This window comes from Ascidiella aspersa, chromosome 1, assembly GCF_963924565.1.
Source record: "Ascidiella aspersa chromosome 1, kaAscAspe10.2, whole genome shotgun sequence".
NCBI classification, from domain to species: Eukaryota; Metazoa; Chordata; class Ascidiacea; order Phlebobranchia; family Ascidiidae; genus Ascidiella; species Ascidiella aspersa.
The window spans coordinates 34956493-34973042 of record NC_139447.1 but is presented as its reverse complement, the minus strand read 5'-3'; the positions used below and the strand labels follow the sequence as shown (position 1 = coordinate 34973042).

At 38.3% G+C, this 16550-nt stretch overlaps 1 protein-coding gene across 1 annotated transcript; it reads right to left on the bottom strand.

Annotated features, from left to right (window-relative positions):
• Window positions 1-119: 119 nt before the first annotated feature.
• LOC146170240 (uncharacterized) lies at window positions 120-1088 on the bottom strand. The gene has a single exon (XM_083390791.1). The coding sequence runs from the start codon at window positions 1043-1045 to the stop codon at window positions 320-322; it is 726 nt and encodes a 241-aa protein (XP_083246917.1). The 5' UTR covers window positions 1046-1088; the 3' UTR covers window positions 120-319.
• Between the last annotated feature and the right edge of the window lie 15462 nt (window positions 1089-16550).

The window sequence follows — 16550 nt, the reverse complement described above, 5'->3', positions numbered from 1 at the left end:
TTCACAACATTGCATGTCATATATACACATAATATTACTTACTAAACTCTTTTTTTTTATAATTTTTTTTAAAAAAGACAGTATGTAACAGAACTAACTGATTTTATACCAAAGGGCAGTGTAATAGTGAAGATTTATTGCAAAAAATAGATAGGACGATAAAAAACACAAGCACAGTGAATATCATTTAACAACTTATAAAGATAATCCTTTGACAAAAGTTTAGCAAATGCGGCAAGCAAAAATATAGCAAGATAATGCACCGACAGAAGTTTATCAAACATGATAAGCTAAGATTTTGTTTATCAATGCCATCCTGCTACTTTAACTTCGCAACCCTTGCATCAAAGTCTTTTTTTGTCAGGGTATAAGCCCAATGAAGCAAAACCTGTCTAATAACTGGCGAAACGGAGCGGTCATTGTACGCCTTTCCAGCGCGATGTATTTTTCCTATCAAGTTGTTCCTCCATCGGCCAGTCACTCCTGTACATTTTTTCCAGCGGCTAATTTGTCGTTCATCATCGCTTGATCTTCGACCCTGAAAGTAGCGACAGTACCACTGAAACCAACCGTAAGGATCCTGCGCTACAATCCAGTTTGAGTCCTCCCACATTTGCAACGAACCCCCACATTTTACTTTGTACTTGTTCACATTGACGTCGTAATCGGGGCAAGCAACCTGTTTTTTGATGCTCAAGCCCTCCAACCAGTCTTGCGGCAACTCTTTCCACACCTCCGACCCGTACGACTGTTTCGTTACCCCTGATTTGATGGGTCGAAAATAGGTGCCACCGAAACTGCCAGCTTGCAGCACTTCTTTTGGCGACAAGTTTGGACGAAATTCTGGATTATCTTCAAATAGAAAAACATTGTCAATATCACGCTTTGGAAGTGAGTCTAAAATTGCTTCTTTCCCAACATCATTAGTTTTCTTTTTCTTTGGCGTGACAACTGTTTGATCATCGCCTGTTTGTTTATCAAGATTTTTAGATGGTTTCAACCTTTTTCGTTGTGTACTGCTCATTTTCCTTATAAAACGCAGCATACAACTGCATAAAATACCTTGGATTTTGCCTTACAAAAGCAACACAAATCTATAAAATATTTTTGTATAATTTTACAGAATATAACAACATAATAAAAATAATTTTTCAAGCTATAATTGTAACAGTTGCTATTTTGCATTTTAATTTAAAATTTTTAATTTTAAAAGTACGACTTAACTTCTAATTTTCTGTGACAGTTTCTACTGTTATTTTAGTATTGCCGAAGTAACAGTTTTTACCGTAAACCAGGCCTTCAATCCCAAATTAAATGACTATATTCTTTGCAAACTTTGTACCATTTTACCTGAAGCTTTCTGCTGAAAACGCACGAGTTCTATTTTGTGCACTCAACCATAACCGCAGACAGCTGATGTAATTTAAAATTATTGGAAACGAGGGTTTCGTTAGTAAAATGTTTTTTGCCCTAGTTGTTAACCAGGACTAGCGTTCTTCTAGTAACTTGTTTTACTACTTTACATTAGTTTACCAGTAAATGAAACAAAAGTGTAGAAGCGGTCACTTTGTAAACTATTTTTTTTTCTATGTCGTTGGTAAAACTAAAAAGACACTATTGGTTTTAATTTTAATCATCACAATGGCATAATTACAAAAGTAGGAGGATTTCCAAAGTCGTGGTTACATACAATGCAAATCTTTTCAATGTACCTAGGATACTGCAATAACCTAGCCTCGGAGGTATGAGGTAAAATCCAAGCGTCAAACACAACATGAGGCAAAAACGTACAAAACGGTCCTTGTTTGTTTGTTTCTAGAAATTATGCCAGTGAATATCAAAGGGAATATATCCAACAGTAAAATGGCTCAAAAATCCACTTTTCCCATTAGAGCAGCGTTTCTTAACCAGGGGTACATGTACCCCTTAGTGGTACGAAGCACCAAATCAGGGGGTACGACATGCAGTGTGAAAAATTATATTTGTCGTAAATATTGTTGAACTTGCAAGACTGTTTTTAATGCATGCATTTATCACGTAATTTATAAATACACTGAGTTTTATTCCTATTATTACAATTTTATTTACTTCCGTCGACCATCGTAGAAAGGGGGGTACGAGAAAAAATTCATGAAAGCTCAAAGGGTACGAGCGTTAAAAAGGTTAAGAAACACTGTGCTAGAGCGATCATCTACAGATATCGTCTTTAGGGTAAATATAACAGTGTAAAGAAAGAATCCTTGTCGGGTCTTCAGTCTTGTTAAACCGCGGGTTCAGTGACTCCAGGTTAACAACGTTTGGAACTTTGCCTTGAAGCGAATAAGCAACGCTAACCTGCCAAAAGTGTACAAAAAGTAGGTTGAAATGTTTAAAAACTCTTATAGTGTTTGTCGGCCTTAAAACAAACTTACCAGATCAATTGACGTAATTAAATATTGTTTTTAAGTTAGCCTAAGTAACGTGACTTAAGTCGTTTGGGCAAAATGACTAGATTAAGTTACATTTAGGCAAGTAAACTGCCTACTTTTTAACAGCAAACCTAAAGTACTATTGTAGCGCACGGCTATTGACCGACTAAGAGATTTTGTGTTTATTGTGCAATTTACGCTGTAACGGCTTATGCCCCAGATTTATTGTCTACTCGCACCAAAGTGTAAATGCTAAATGTGCTGTTCCGCGATTATCTTGGCGGTCAGCAGTTCGATTGTCTGTGGCTACTTAAGCCGCTGTCCGCTTGTAAATTGGGCCTCTTCTCAGTTAACGTGTGGTGCGGTTGACAGCGCTGTGCTGTTCGCAGCGCTGTGTTGTTAACAGTGTTGATTGTCCGCCTTCTATAGTTTCAACTGGGTGTTTCGCTCAGGAACTTCAACTAAACTACTAATCTCGTGCCCCACACTATGACTTGGATAATCGATATAGCCTACACCAGTGCTTTTCAACCTTTTTGCTGGAGTGGAACCCTATGGAAACATTCCACTGGCTCGAATAACCCCAGTGCAATAATTCCACTGGCTGGAGGAACCCCAGTGTAATAAAAACACCTCAATTAGCTAAAGAATTTAGAAATTGCGGAACCCCTGAACTGTACAAGCGGAACCCTAAGGTTCCGCGGAACCCTGGTTGAAAACCACTGGCCTACACAAAGACAACTCAGCAAGATAATCCACAGTCAGGTTGCTGATTTTTTTACCTGGTTTTTCAATTCACTTGGCTTAATTATCTTCATTGGTCGGTTGTGTGCGTTAAACAGCAACGACTCGGTGAAGGGGCATTGCGTCATTCCCATCGCGATCAAACCGATTATGACGTCATCCGCAGCGTCACCCACTCGACATGTGACGGGGAGTTTCCCGTACCTGAAACCTTCGCTTTTTTAGGTTGATCATTTGTCATGCAGACCACGCCGTGGTTCTTAAACTTTTTTAACTTGCGGAAAACTTCTTAGAATATAAAAAACGCGTTATCTGTTTTACAGAATAATGTTATTGTAACTTCACATTGTTACTTAGACCGAAAACAAGGTAACGTAGTATAGGTAAACATCATACCATCACTTCTACAAAACAATCCTCGTACGCTTGCTTGCATACCTAAACGTGCGGAAGTTTTGCCCCATTGTTTTTACCTTTTTTCAATGTTTTTTTGCTATGATTACTTGAAACTGGCCGGTGGCGCAGGGCTGCCGGAAAACATTCCGTACCCCACGTATAGGCAATCTGATTTCTGTTTATCGTCGCATGCAAATGGTTTATTTGCCGTGTGCAAAGTTAGATTTGGTTCTAGTGACAATACGGACTGTGTCAGGGCGGATAAAGTACGTATATTATTGTGACACATAAAGAAACTTTGGACTACGCTCTATTGAAACTGGAAGCTTATAAACGCGCGCTATAATAGTTTTTTTTTCGAAAATCCCCCCCAAGAATAGCGGCCTACTTGAAAATCCCTCAAGGAACAAAGTTTGAGAATTACTGACGTAGACATTGTGAAATATTTTTATTTTTTAAATGACTCAAGTCAAAGTCAAAGTATTTATTCAAATACTTTAAGTCAAGTCAAGCCATCTTGCCCAAAAAACTACGGCCAAGTCAAGTCATTTGAAAACAGTGACTCAGGTAGGCTACAGTCATTATACAGCATCACGACTCACCCTATCCAAGGTGTCATCTGCAGCATAAGATTACGCGACAAACAATACCCGGCACCTCCCGTACCAAACTGGAACCTGTATCTTCTTCCCAGGAATATGTTGCGCTGCAAAACAAAGGCTTGTTATTTTTTAAAAGACTTGACTTGAACTTGAGTTATTTCACAAATGACTTTTTTACAACACTGGTAGGCTATGAGTCGCTTGAACTTACCCAAGTTGGCCTGCTTAACTTTCCCAGGTACCAGGGTTTATTCCAGTCGTATTCTGCAAGAAACTGGATCAGACGATCAACGTTTACGTACACGTCGTCGTCAAAATGACACCACCATCTAAAAACAATATAGCATCGCTCGTATTTTACCCGTAAAGGTTTAAAATATGATATTATTTGTTCGGTTGGTTTTGTAATGGCGGTTCACACTTTGCGATTGCCAATATAAAGGGTGGTGGTCTAGGTTTTCACATTCTTTACCCCATGTAGCGCCATTTTTTCTCGAAGCACCGCAGCGTTCTTGGACTTTACATGCGTGGAACAAAATGCAGAGTCGGTTTGATTTACCTTTGCTTTCATTAATCACACATCTTCTTTAAAACCATCAATGTACAACCACAAAAATATCCTAATAGCTATATCCATATATGGACGACATTCGCGTGACCTCATCAAGCTGGTCACCAGTGTTGTAAGAACTTGAGTCAATTTTACTTAAGTTCACTTAAATCACAGTTTTAAAATGACTTGACTTGGCTTAAGTCTTTTGGCAAATGACTTGACTTGACTTAAGTCTTTGACAAAAGACTTGGGTTAAATTGAGGTGTTTTCATTATGCATTTTTTTTATAAAATGCAATTATATATATTAATTTTCACATATAACAAACTGCTTGATATATGATGCGTTTTTTGAATGGGACTTCATTTTGAAAAGACTTGTTTGCAACACTGCTGGTCACTGGATGGTCGCGCCATGGATAACGTGGTAACCGGTGCCCATACCATGCACGGATGTTTGAACCCAATGAGGTACACTAAGGTCCCTAATCTGTAATTATCTGTGTGTAACTATTTTTATCAATGGCTAATTGCAGGGGCGCCGGAGAGGGGGCGCGGGGAGGCAAGCGCCCCTCTTGCCCTTTGGGGGGGGGGGGGGCAAGGGGGGCAAAAGTACCCTTTTCATGAAAAATGATAAATTGCTTTTTACGGAAAGCTACGGAAAAACGCAAAAAAATTCGTGACATGGTTGATATTTGTTAAAACATTTTTGGTACCATTTTAAGCCAATCTAGAGGGCGTGGCCGCAAAAATTTTTCCGGGGGAGCACCCCCCGACACCCCAATATTTCGGCTCGCTACGCTCGCCTGCGGTCTATGTTGCCCTAACCAAAAAAGTCGCCCCCCCTTGCCCTGAAATCGCTCCGGCGTCCCTGGCTAATTGCTGACAAAGCCGCCGCAACAGCGTAACATAGAACATAAATGTAAGTAACCAGTTGGTTTACACATCACTTGCAGGCCTGCTTTACCAGCATATATAGGCTTATGGTTCCTACGGACCCTTACAACTCTGTGTTAATTCCGATTTTATCAGGTGGCATCAATGGTAAACAGCAAGATATGTTTTCATATATCGTGTGATACAAGCAAAATCAATCGAACTGGCCATTTCCGCAACAAGCTTTATGTGTACGTGTTATTGTGCATATAGTAGTCGAACTATTGGCGTCCGCAACACCTAACAATCTGTCATAAGCTGCCGTACGTTAAACGTGTAATATATATTTGTAACTATCATCTCATATTTTAACTATTAACCTATTATAATCACAACACTAATTGACAAATTAATTAAAAAAATAACTGACTTGTTATTCGGGGTGACGAAAAAACGAGTAAACTCTACGTCAGTTTTGCAGCAAAGGTCTGATCTGAAAATAAAAATTTCGCTTTATATTTTCATATTGAAATTAACTTCAAAACAACCACATATATTTAAATAGTCTATAATTCTCTAATTTAGCTTTAATAGAAGCGTGTTTAAATTTCTCTTACACTTACAAATTATGTGTTTGGCCGCATCTTGCGTCGATTAGGTTTCCGTGGCCTGTTAAAGAAATAAAAAAAAATTGGGACCGTTAGACGATATATTATGGTTGTCATGACTTAAGTCAGTTTACTTGACTTAAGTGCACGCAAGTCACTGTTTTTAAATAACTTGACTTAGTCTTTTGGGCAAAATTATTTAACTGACTTTAAGTCTTATGACTTGACTTGACTTGCTATTTATTCAAAAAGACTTTACTTGGACTTAGGTTATTTTACAACTGACTTAATTGGGATTTGAGCCATTTCAAAATGACTTGTTTGCAGCATTGCGTTATTTTAGACTTTTATTCAGAGGTTGAATGTATACAGGGATAGAAGAAGGAGGTTCTTCACACGTTTTTACAGTATTTGCTCATGTGAAATTTCGTTAAGTTCATTCTTTATCCAAATTACTTTTATATTATGTTAGTGGCAAAATTGTTGAAATAACGCGTAAAACTAATTTGTTTTAAAAATTTATTTTGTTACATCACACATAAAACAATGTTTTACCAATTTTTTTCGCGTATTCCGGTGTCACAGCATCTGATATAAAGCTGACCTGCAAAAACAAATCATTTTTTGCATGTTTAGCTGGCTGCAATTTATTAGCTGATCATTTTAATCGTTATGGTCAAATACATTTTTAAGTCTGTACAAATCGCCACAGCTGACTTAAAAGCTACATAACGAGACACCGTTTTGTTCCCGCAAAACAAATAAAGCACAATTTGTATTTTGTTGGACCTTGCGGTAAATAGCTTATACTTTGATTTATTGTGATTTAAGCAGATTGTTTTTGCATTCAATTTATATATATATGTACATATGTAGGACTAGACTAACAAGTACGGCAGTAGGCCTATAATGACCTTAACTTTGACCTTACTTGTTATTTGTTAAAATCGTTTGGGAAAAGTATTTTTCCAATGCTTATACTAAATACTAAAAACAAAAAGTCCCAAACAAAAAGCCCAACTAAAGATATAACGGGCAAAAATAAAGAATATTTTTTCGGAAGATAACTTACACTTGTCAGTTTTAAAGCAGGTTTTTAAAAAAAGATTTCCGCTTTTGCTAAAAGAAAATATTTCAAAGAAGTAAAAAAACAACGAAAAACGCAAACCTGTCCTTTGGCAGTTTTGAACCATGTTTTTAAAATCAGCTCGATCCTCGTCGTGTAATATCGCTTTGTCGTCTTCACAGTAATAGTGACGTCATCTACCGAAATGTTGGCGAAGCTCGGGCGAGACTCAACTGCAACTGGCTGCGGCGACGCCTTTAATGACGTCATTGTTACGTTGGCCGTTGATGACGTGGCAAACGGCTGTGACGTCGCGAATCTTGTGGTGACGTCATCATGGCTCCGTTTGCGATAGGGTCGCGTTGGGGCCAGGGATTCCATTTTAAGCAGAATGGCAGTGCCACAAATGACGACTATGGCGAATGCCAAAAACAAGTGTCTCATTTTTACGCTTTTGGAGTAAGTTTAGTGCCGGAAAAGTTTAAAGGTCGTGTTCAAAAATACTTCAACATGAAATAGCACCTCTCCTCACCCAAAACGAAAATTAACACTTTGTGCTACGGTTTGCATCTAATAGCCTAAAGAAGGAAAAAAATAGAAAACGAAAAACCAAATAAGCTATGCAGTGGGGTAAGTGGTAACACTAAAGACAGTAGCTATCCAAATACGACTATCAGTAATAGTTATAGCTAGCGGTTTTTGCTGCGAAGCTTCTGTAGTATTTTACCATTCGATATTAAGTTAGTGTTTTATATACTTAGCATAAAATACTAAGCTGTATGACATACGATGGCTACTACTTAGCAGTTTCTAAACTTTTTATTTCTTAAACATTTGTTTTGAAAAGCCTTTAAAAATCTACCAAAATAACAGACAAGATGACTGTTTTAAACTGAACTTTTAAATACGTGGAGCGCTTTAGTTGGAAATTACTCAAACTGGATGCTAATTCCTTCCTCGAACCGTACTATAAAAAGTGTTAAATTGAGCACATAGCTAGTATTTCTGAATGCCAATACCTTGATGCAATGTTTGCCTATTTTAATACAACGACGCAACTCTATAGTTCTGTGGCCGAATTACAACAAGCGTGGCAGCTGAGAATTTAGTTTCCTGCGGCGCAGGCATTGCTACACGAATGTCATTTTGGTGCGAACAAGCACGTTTTTATATTTTAGTAACTATATGCACACATCGAAATAGAATTGTTCATCGAACCAGGTCTGTCTACACCTGACCCTATTATGCTTAACCTAGCTGCCATACAGTGATGATTTACAACAGCAAATATAAGGTCTAGCACAAATGAAAGAAACTACGGTTCACGAAAAAATGATTGTGTTTTGTCGAAACAGATACATCAAAGATAAAAAACGATGTTTGGGCAATTTCCTGCCTACTTGAACGTGATTTATGACGGGCTTTGTTAAAAAAACTTAGTCACGACCTTACAAAGGTGCAAAGGAAATCTCACGTTAACAAAATTAAAAACATGTTTTCTTTTTTATATGGGCCGAAAATTTATTTTCGGGACATATCTTGTTTTTGCCGTTATTATATGGGCCGAAAATTTATTTTCGGGACATATCTTGTTTTTGCCGTTATTCTTTTTTGGTTTCCTATGGTTTCCTATGGTTTCCTATGGTTTCCTATGGTTTCCTATGGTTTGTTTCAGACCGAGTTTTGTCCGAAGCTTTATAGAAAAAGTAGACATCGTAGAACCTTCAAATTTTCAGACATGGCGTAGTGTGGTATGTAGGTGCTTTGTAAAAGTTTATGAGGCTGCACTCCCAGGGGCCTTTGCTTGGGGGGTAAAAACCTGAAATATTGCGTTTTAGCACTTTGTAGCTAACGACAGCCATCTAGCAGCAGAAAAACTTTCATACAGAATTCGTTCATATTCGCTTGCTTTGTCCAGCTCGCGTCGCGACGAGGCGGCTGCTGGCATCCCTGCTGCGCCCTATTGTCCCGCGCGTGCAACATTTGTGTTGGAAGTGGCTTGCCTAGTAAAACTATGCACATGCGACTTGCCTTTCATAAAGAGGCCTCTCTAAGTAAAAAAACCTATTGCTCTTACAACACAAAATATTTTACCACCGCAAATTTAAATGCGAATCCTACAGGCAGTGTACACATCTCTGTTAGCACATGTTGTAATTGTTGCACCATTCAAACATATCAACACCAGGTCTAAGCAAATATAATTATACAAGGGCCGCAACAACAAAAAGCTTAAGTTTAACGCATTCTTAACGACGACGTTACAAAGCTACGTCATAACATGGCGTCATAAATAAATAAATCTTGCGTTTATTGGATTTAAATTGGCAAAACTTTCAATATAAAACGTGGCTTATTAGGCACATAAACGTGTTTGCATATTGCTCAAAACTACAGATTTAAACTCTGTTTCAACAGTGATTGCTCAGACCAAGGCATGGTAAAAATTTACACAGTAAAAGTTGGAAAAAGTATAGCAAACCATAGACGTTAAATCATTTAGAGAGAATGAAAATATTGACTTTTTAAACATGCTAGCTGACCAAAATGTAATAACATGGCCGTAAGCATTATCTACGTAAATTTTTATTGATCAAATGTATGTTTCGATCATTTGCCAAAATCTACGCCATATTTGAACCCCCTTCTCTTCAAAGCCATAAGTTATTATATTATTATACACAACTTATAATTGTGTGTAGATATGTTGGATTGGAGTAACATACAGAACAGGTGCAAATAGCAAATATTCTCCAAATACGATGTTTCCAATATTCTCCAAATCGTATTTCATCGTATTGTCGCGGTAATACACAAAGAGGTAAGGCCGTGAATAAAGTTTCACCCACCGTACAATTAACGGAGGGAAGCATTTCGAGTAGGGATGTTCAAGGCAGAATATCGGCGACACATTTATAATGCTTGCTTTAAATGCGGCGTCAGCATTTTTTGGGGCGACCAATTACTTCGCGATAAGCTTCGCCTAATAATTAAGTGTCAATAGGGTGTATTTCCGCCGCAAGTTTAAATGCGAAATCTTAAGGCAGTCTACGCCTCTCTGTTAGCACCTGTTGTGCATCTTGCTCCAACCAGCATACCAACATCAGGCCTAAACTTATCTAGTTCTTTTTTGGTTTCCTATGGTTTCCTATGGTTTGTTTCAGACCGACTTTTGTCCGAAGCTTTATAGAAAAAGTAGACATCGTAGAACCTTCAAATTTTCAGACATGGCGTAGAGTGGTATGAAGGTGCTTTGTAAAAGTTTATGAGGCTGCACTCCCAGGGGCCTTTGCTTGGGGGGTAAAAACCTGAAATATTGCGTTTTAGCACTTTGTAGCTAACGACAGCCATCTAGCAGCAGAAAAACTTTCATACAGAATTCGTTCATATTCGCTTGCTTTGTCCAGCTCGCGTCGCGACGAGGCGGCTGCTGGCATCCCTGCTGCGCCCTATTGTCCCGCGCGTGCAACATTTGTGTTGGAAGTGGCTTGCCTAGTAAAACTATGCACATGCGACTTGCCTTTCATAAAGAGGCCTCTCTAAGTAAAAAAAACTATTGCTCTTACAACACAAAATATTTTACCACCGCAAATTTAAATGCGAATCCTACAGGCAGTGTACACATCTCTGTTAGCACATGTTGTAATTGTTGCACCATTCAAACATATCAACACCAGGTCTAAGCAAATATAATTATACAAGGGCCGCAACAACAAAAAGCTTAAGTTTAACGCATTCTTAACGACGACGTTACAAAGCTACGTCATAACATGGCGTCATAAATAAATAAATCTTGCGTTTATTGGATTTAAATTGGCAAAACTTTCAATATAAAACGTGGCTTATTAGGCACATAAACGTGTTTGCATATTGCTCAAAACTACAGATTTAAACTCTGTTTCAACAGTGATTGCTCAGACCAAGGCATGGTAAAAATTTACACAGTAAAAGTTGGAAAAAGTATAGCAAACCATAGACGTTAAATCATTTAGAGAGAATGAAAATATTGACTTTTTAAACATGCTAGCTGACCAAAATGTAATAACATGGCCGTAAGCATTATCTACGTAAATTTTTATTGATCAAATGTATGTTTCGATCATTTGCCAAAATCTACGCCATATTTGAACCCCCTTCGCTTCAAAGCCATCAGTTATTATATTATTATACACAACTCATAATTGTGTGTAGATATGTTGGATTGGAGTAACATACAGAACAGGTGCAAATAGCAAATATTCTCCAAATACGATGTTTCCAATATTCTCCAAATCGTATTTCATCGTATTGTCGCGGTAATACACAAAGAGGTAAGGCCGTGAATAAAGTTTCACCCACCGTACAATTAACGGAGGGAAGCATTTCGAGTAGGGATGTTCAAGGCAGAATATCGGCGACACATTTATAATGCTTGCTTTAAATGCGGCGTCAGCATTTTTTGGGGCGACCAATTACTTCGCGATAAGCTTCGCGTAATAATTAAGTGTCAATAGGGTGTATTTACCGCCGCAAGTTTAAATGCGAAATCTTAAGGCAGTCTACGCCTCTCTGTTAGCACCTGTTGTGCATCTTGCTCCAACCAGCATACCAACATCAGACCTAAATTATCTAGCAAAACTTTCGATTTAATAGTTTGCGTATTAGGCACGTAATAGTGTTTTTCATATTGTTTGAAACGACAGATTTAAAGCCTGTTTTAACAGTGATTGCTCGGACCAAGCTACGGTAAAAAATTACCTAGTGAAAGTTTGCAAAAGTATAGCAAACCATAGGCGTTAAACCATTTTTAGTCTTTAAGAGAATGATAATATTTGATTTTCAAACACGTAAGCTGGTCAAAATTTAATAAAATAGCCATATGCATTATCTAAGTAAATTCTATTTATCAAATATATGTTTCGATCATTCCCCAAATTCTACGCCATATTTGAACCACATTCGCATCAAAGGCATATTTTAAGTGGGGAAGTTTTCGGCCCATATCTGTTTTTGCTTGCAAAAACAAGTTAAGGAAAATGAAAAACAAAATATATAATATAAAGTACACAATACAAAATATTAAAAAAAAAATTAAAAAAAAAAAAATTAAAATAAAGTAAAAATTGAAAATAAACACTAAGCCCTGAAAATATATCCCCTGACAAAATATACAACAACCGCACCCCCGTCTAGTTTTACAATTGTTTCCATCTGTTTTTCATATTCCCGCGGTCAACAAGATGAATAAAGTACAACAAAAAACTACCATCTACCAAAAATCTGTAAGATAGTTTGTTTGATGCAGAGCAGATGTTTTATAAGAAAAGCGTAAAAAGGATCACTGTAAAGCCTAAAAAGATAATATTCTAAGGCAATACTAATGTTTTTTAGAAATTTGTAACAAATTAAACCAGCCAAATCACGTGGCAGTCTTTGTACATCAAGAAACCAGCAAATAAGGTAGTAATGTTACACACAGATTGAAATGTTTATGGTAGTGGTCGTAGGAGCTGTGGCATTGGCGGAGGCAGTTGTAAAAGTCGGTGCTGTGGTGGTAGAAGTGCTGTCACCGCCTGAATTGTTGTTATTATTGGTGTTGGTGTTGGTGTTGGTGTTGGTGTTGGTGTTGGTGTTGGTGTTGGTGTTGGTGTTGGTATTATTGGTGTTAGTGTTGGTGTTGGTATTTGAACTGCTTGGCCAATGCCAGGTTGGACTGTTTCCGTACCACGAGTCCTTTGGTTTGTCGCAGATTTCCAACCATTGCTGCTGCCATATCGCCAAACTATGGACAGTGTCGCTTGTGACTGCTGCTGTGTCGCTTATCGCTGCGGCTGTGTCGCTTGTCGCAGCTGTGTCTCTAATCGTGTCAGGTATGACACTCCATACGATGCTTGCCAGGAAATCAATAAAATCATCTTCGAAACTTTTCTTGAGAGCCTCTTTGGCCTTTTCTACGCATTCGCTGTTTTCCTTGCTGACCGTATCAAACAGGTCCTTGATCATTTGAGTGCTGTCGTCGGTCGAAACTCCGCAGGCTTCCGCCACGGTTTCCATGGCATCCAGGATGCTGATGTTGTCTTCTTTGTCGGTGTCGCTTTGTGACCCTTTGAAAAAATTCGGAGTTAACAGAAGCTGTTTTTGTGCAAAGTATTTTTGTACAGTTAATATTGTTGACCGATTGGTGACCCCTTTACGTACCCGTAGAGTTAGAGTGGTCTTTTTTTGTCAAATACTTTTGTGCCCCAGTTATAAATATTGTTTCAGGACACATTTTACCTGGAGGAAAGTGAGTTGCCTGCTGTTTATTTTTACTATTTTAACTTTTTGCCCTACGACCTGTTATTTAATTTTTTTTTTAGTTTTTTTTTTGTTTTTTTTTTGGGGGGGGGGGTTTAAACTTACTTCCTCCATATTTGCTGATCCACGCCTGACAATTGACTGGTTCGGTGGATATTGCTGTATCTGTGGAAAAAATAAGATAAGTTGAAAAAGTATAGAGCGAAGTAACAATTAAGACCGCTGCATATTTTCATACAATCAGGAAAACAGGATTACTAATATTCGGGTTAGACCAGGGGTTCTTAAACTTTTTTTACCGCGGCCCCTAAAATTTTCTTTCATCTCGCGTGGACCACTGTAGGCAAAAAAAAATTAAAAAATGACATCATAAATTGACGTCACAGTACAAATAGACTTCATAAATTTGCTGATTTTGGTCCAAAATTGTGAAAGTGAAATGAAGTATAAATACATTCAGTGCAAAACCGTTTTATTTTTAATTAAATTGATTTCTTTAATAAATTGATTACTTCTTAAATAAACAACAATATTTCAATTAGACCTTAATGGACCCCCTAAAACTAGTTCACGGACCCCTAAGGGTCCATTTTAGGACTTAGGATTGTTTAAAAGTTGCTTCCCACTAAAAGCAACCATAATTATTAAATCGTCTGATTCTTTTATCAGCTTTTCCTCAACAAAAAATTTAAACAACTTTAATATCCTTTTATCTATATGAGACTATAGCTTAAATTAGAGTCCAAACTATACAGTTTGTAGGCCAAATTCAGGCCCCGCAGAGTTAATTCTACCGGCTCGCGGCCTACATCTCCAAATGAATTTAAAATGCAGTTAAATTGTTATCAAATGCAATTTAAGTCTAAATCTGTACAAAATTTTAAGCGGAACGACATTTATTATAGCTTGCTACAGTTTTTTGTTGCTATTTCTTCCCTTAACGATGTAATCAATTTAATAAGTTTGTCACAATATTTGATATACGCCTGAAATCGTCAACACCAACAACTATCCGTCCCGCAATCGCCAGGCGTCACAGTTATCCGTCCTTTTGAGAATAAAGTCTGCGGCGGCAACCCCTGCTTTACATCGATTAAAGTACCTCGGAAAAAGGATCAAACCCAACTGACTATTTTCGTTCTAATTTCATTTTTATATTGACCAACAGAATTGTTAAAAACGTTTTAATGTTTTCCAAAGCGCGGGCCACGAAGTTCTACGTGTTCTTGAATTTAAACGATTTATCTTATCAATACCATTATTACAATATATGAATATAGTTGCTCATAATACTGCAAAAAAAACACGTTTCCAACGGAAATTTTTGTCGGGTGCTCTACCTGCGGCGTTGCTTGTATTGTTAAGCTTGAAATAGAGTCCAAGCCCGATTCCGGCGCCGGCAATCATAAATACGATAAGAATGGTGAGGGACACGATCGCGCAGGTCTTCGAACTTCCAGAGGAAGAAACCTGAAAAACATGAGTGTAATTTGATATTTGAATCTTAAAGCCATTGAATAGCACTTTTGTACACTATGCACGGATCTGTAATGTAGCTTGATAATGAATGTCAAAGACAAAAAGGTCGAGTAAATCGACATCATCTTAACAAAGAAGTTTGAATACGCAACTACACCTTTTAAAATTCTGGTTTAGATATATTTCAGTCATATGAAATAGTAATTATACAGATACGTATCTCAAGATGATGAAGTGTAATTCAATGAAAAGTGTAATTCAATGAGAAATTTGAACAAGTTTCTATGTCGATCTACAAGTTTCGGCGGAAAAGGCACACAAGGTAACATGACCAAGGCATGAGTATGACTTCGTGGTCGTTGAACCAGGGCTGTGGAGTCGGAGTTGGATTAAGGACTCGATTAAGACGACGTAAAACTAAAAGTCCCGAGTCCGTCGTGCGCATTTTCCAATCACGTATTGTGTTTATTGTGGTACACCCCTATGATTGAATTGCTTAATATCAACCTTATTTCAGTTACGTAAATGGGTAAAAGACAGGCTGTAGAGTCGGAGACATATTTGGCCGCAGTCGGACTCGGGAATCGGGAGTCGGATTTGGGTTTATTTTATTAGCCAGAGTCGGACAATTGTTACCGACTCCGAGCCTGCTTAGATCTGCATTCTACTGTAGAAGGCAGTTGGGAAATACGGGAAACCCAGAATCTGGGCGAGATTTTCCTCTTATATGTTTCCTGAAAGTAATTCGCAGTTTTGCGGTGAACTTGCGTCGCTTTAACATGTCACTTATACAATTTTTTAGGCTATAAACTATAAAGGTTTGAAGGCTAATTCGGTGTGGTACCAACTATAGGCTGTGGTTGGGGGCTAAAAATATTTTTTTAACTCGCTGCATGATGATTTTAAAGTTTTAACCAAATGGAAGATCTTGCTGTTTAAAACATTTTTTTAGCTTAGCATAACTATAGTATAAATAAGAATCTCCTCTGTTGATAATCCTGGCAACGTTCCTCAAAATGTTAATGATTTATAGGGTGTTTTGTGACAAACTCACCACCGTTTCCTTTTGCGCCGGCACAGAAACGAAGGCCTCACGTGGGGGAGCACGGTACTGGACCGGCGCCGGTTCGGATGGCGTCAGGTACTGGATGGGAACAGGGGCCGGCTGCTGCTGGGGCAGGACGTACAACGAAGGCGCAGCGCCCGAGGCCAAGTTGATGTTGCTTGGAAGGACTTCTCGTACAAACGTCCTCTGTGCTCTCTGAGAGCTGTCTGGAAACTGCTGGATAGAGTTGACCCTTTGCTGGACAGAAGGCTGGACATCGTCGTCGAAAAACCGCTCGCTCTGGGCGACCTGGCCCGGCAGGGAAGTGTAATAGGGCATCCTCTGGATAAAACGCGACCTTTCGCTCTGTAATCGTTCGTCTGGAATGATAAGAGCCGTCTGCTTTTTCGCTTAAGAACTGTGGCAAAGGTGGCATCACGGTGTTGGGTTTCAATATGTCTGCGCGCAGCAAAGAAGTATGGCGTCAGGGTACAACAA

What these genes read in the sequence shown, in the direction of transcription:
- LOC146170240 (XM_083390791.1), bottom strand. Translation starts at nt 1,045, where the DNA reads ATGCTGCGTTTTATAAGGAAAATGAGCAGTACACAACGAAAAAGGTTG.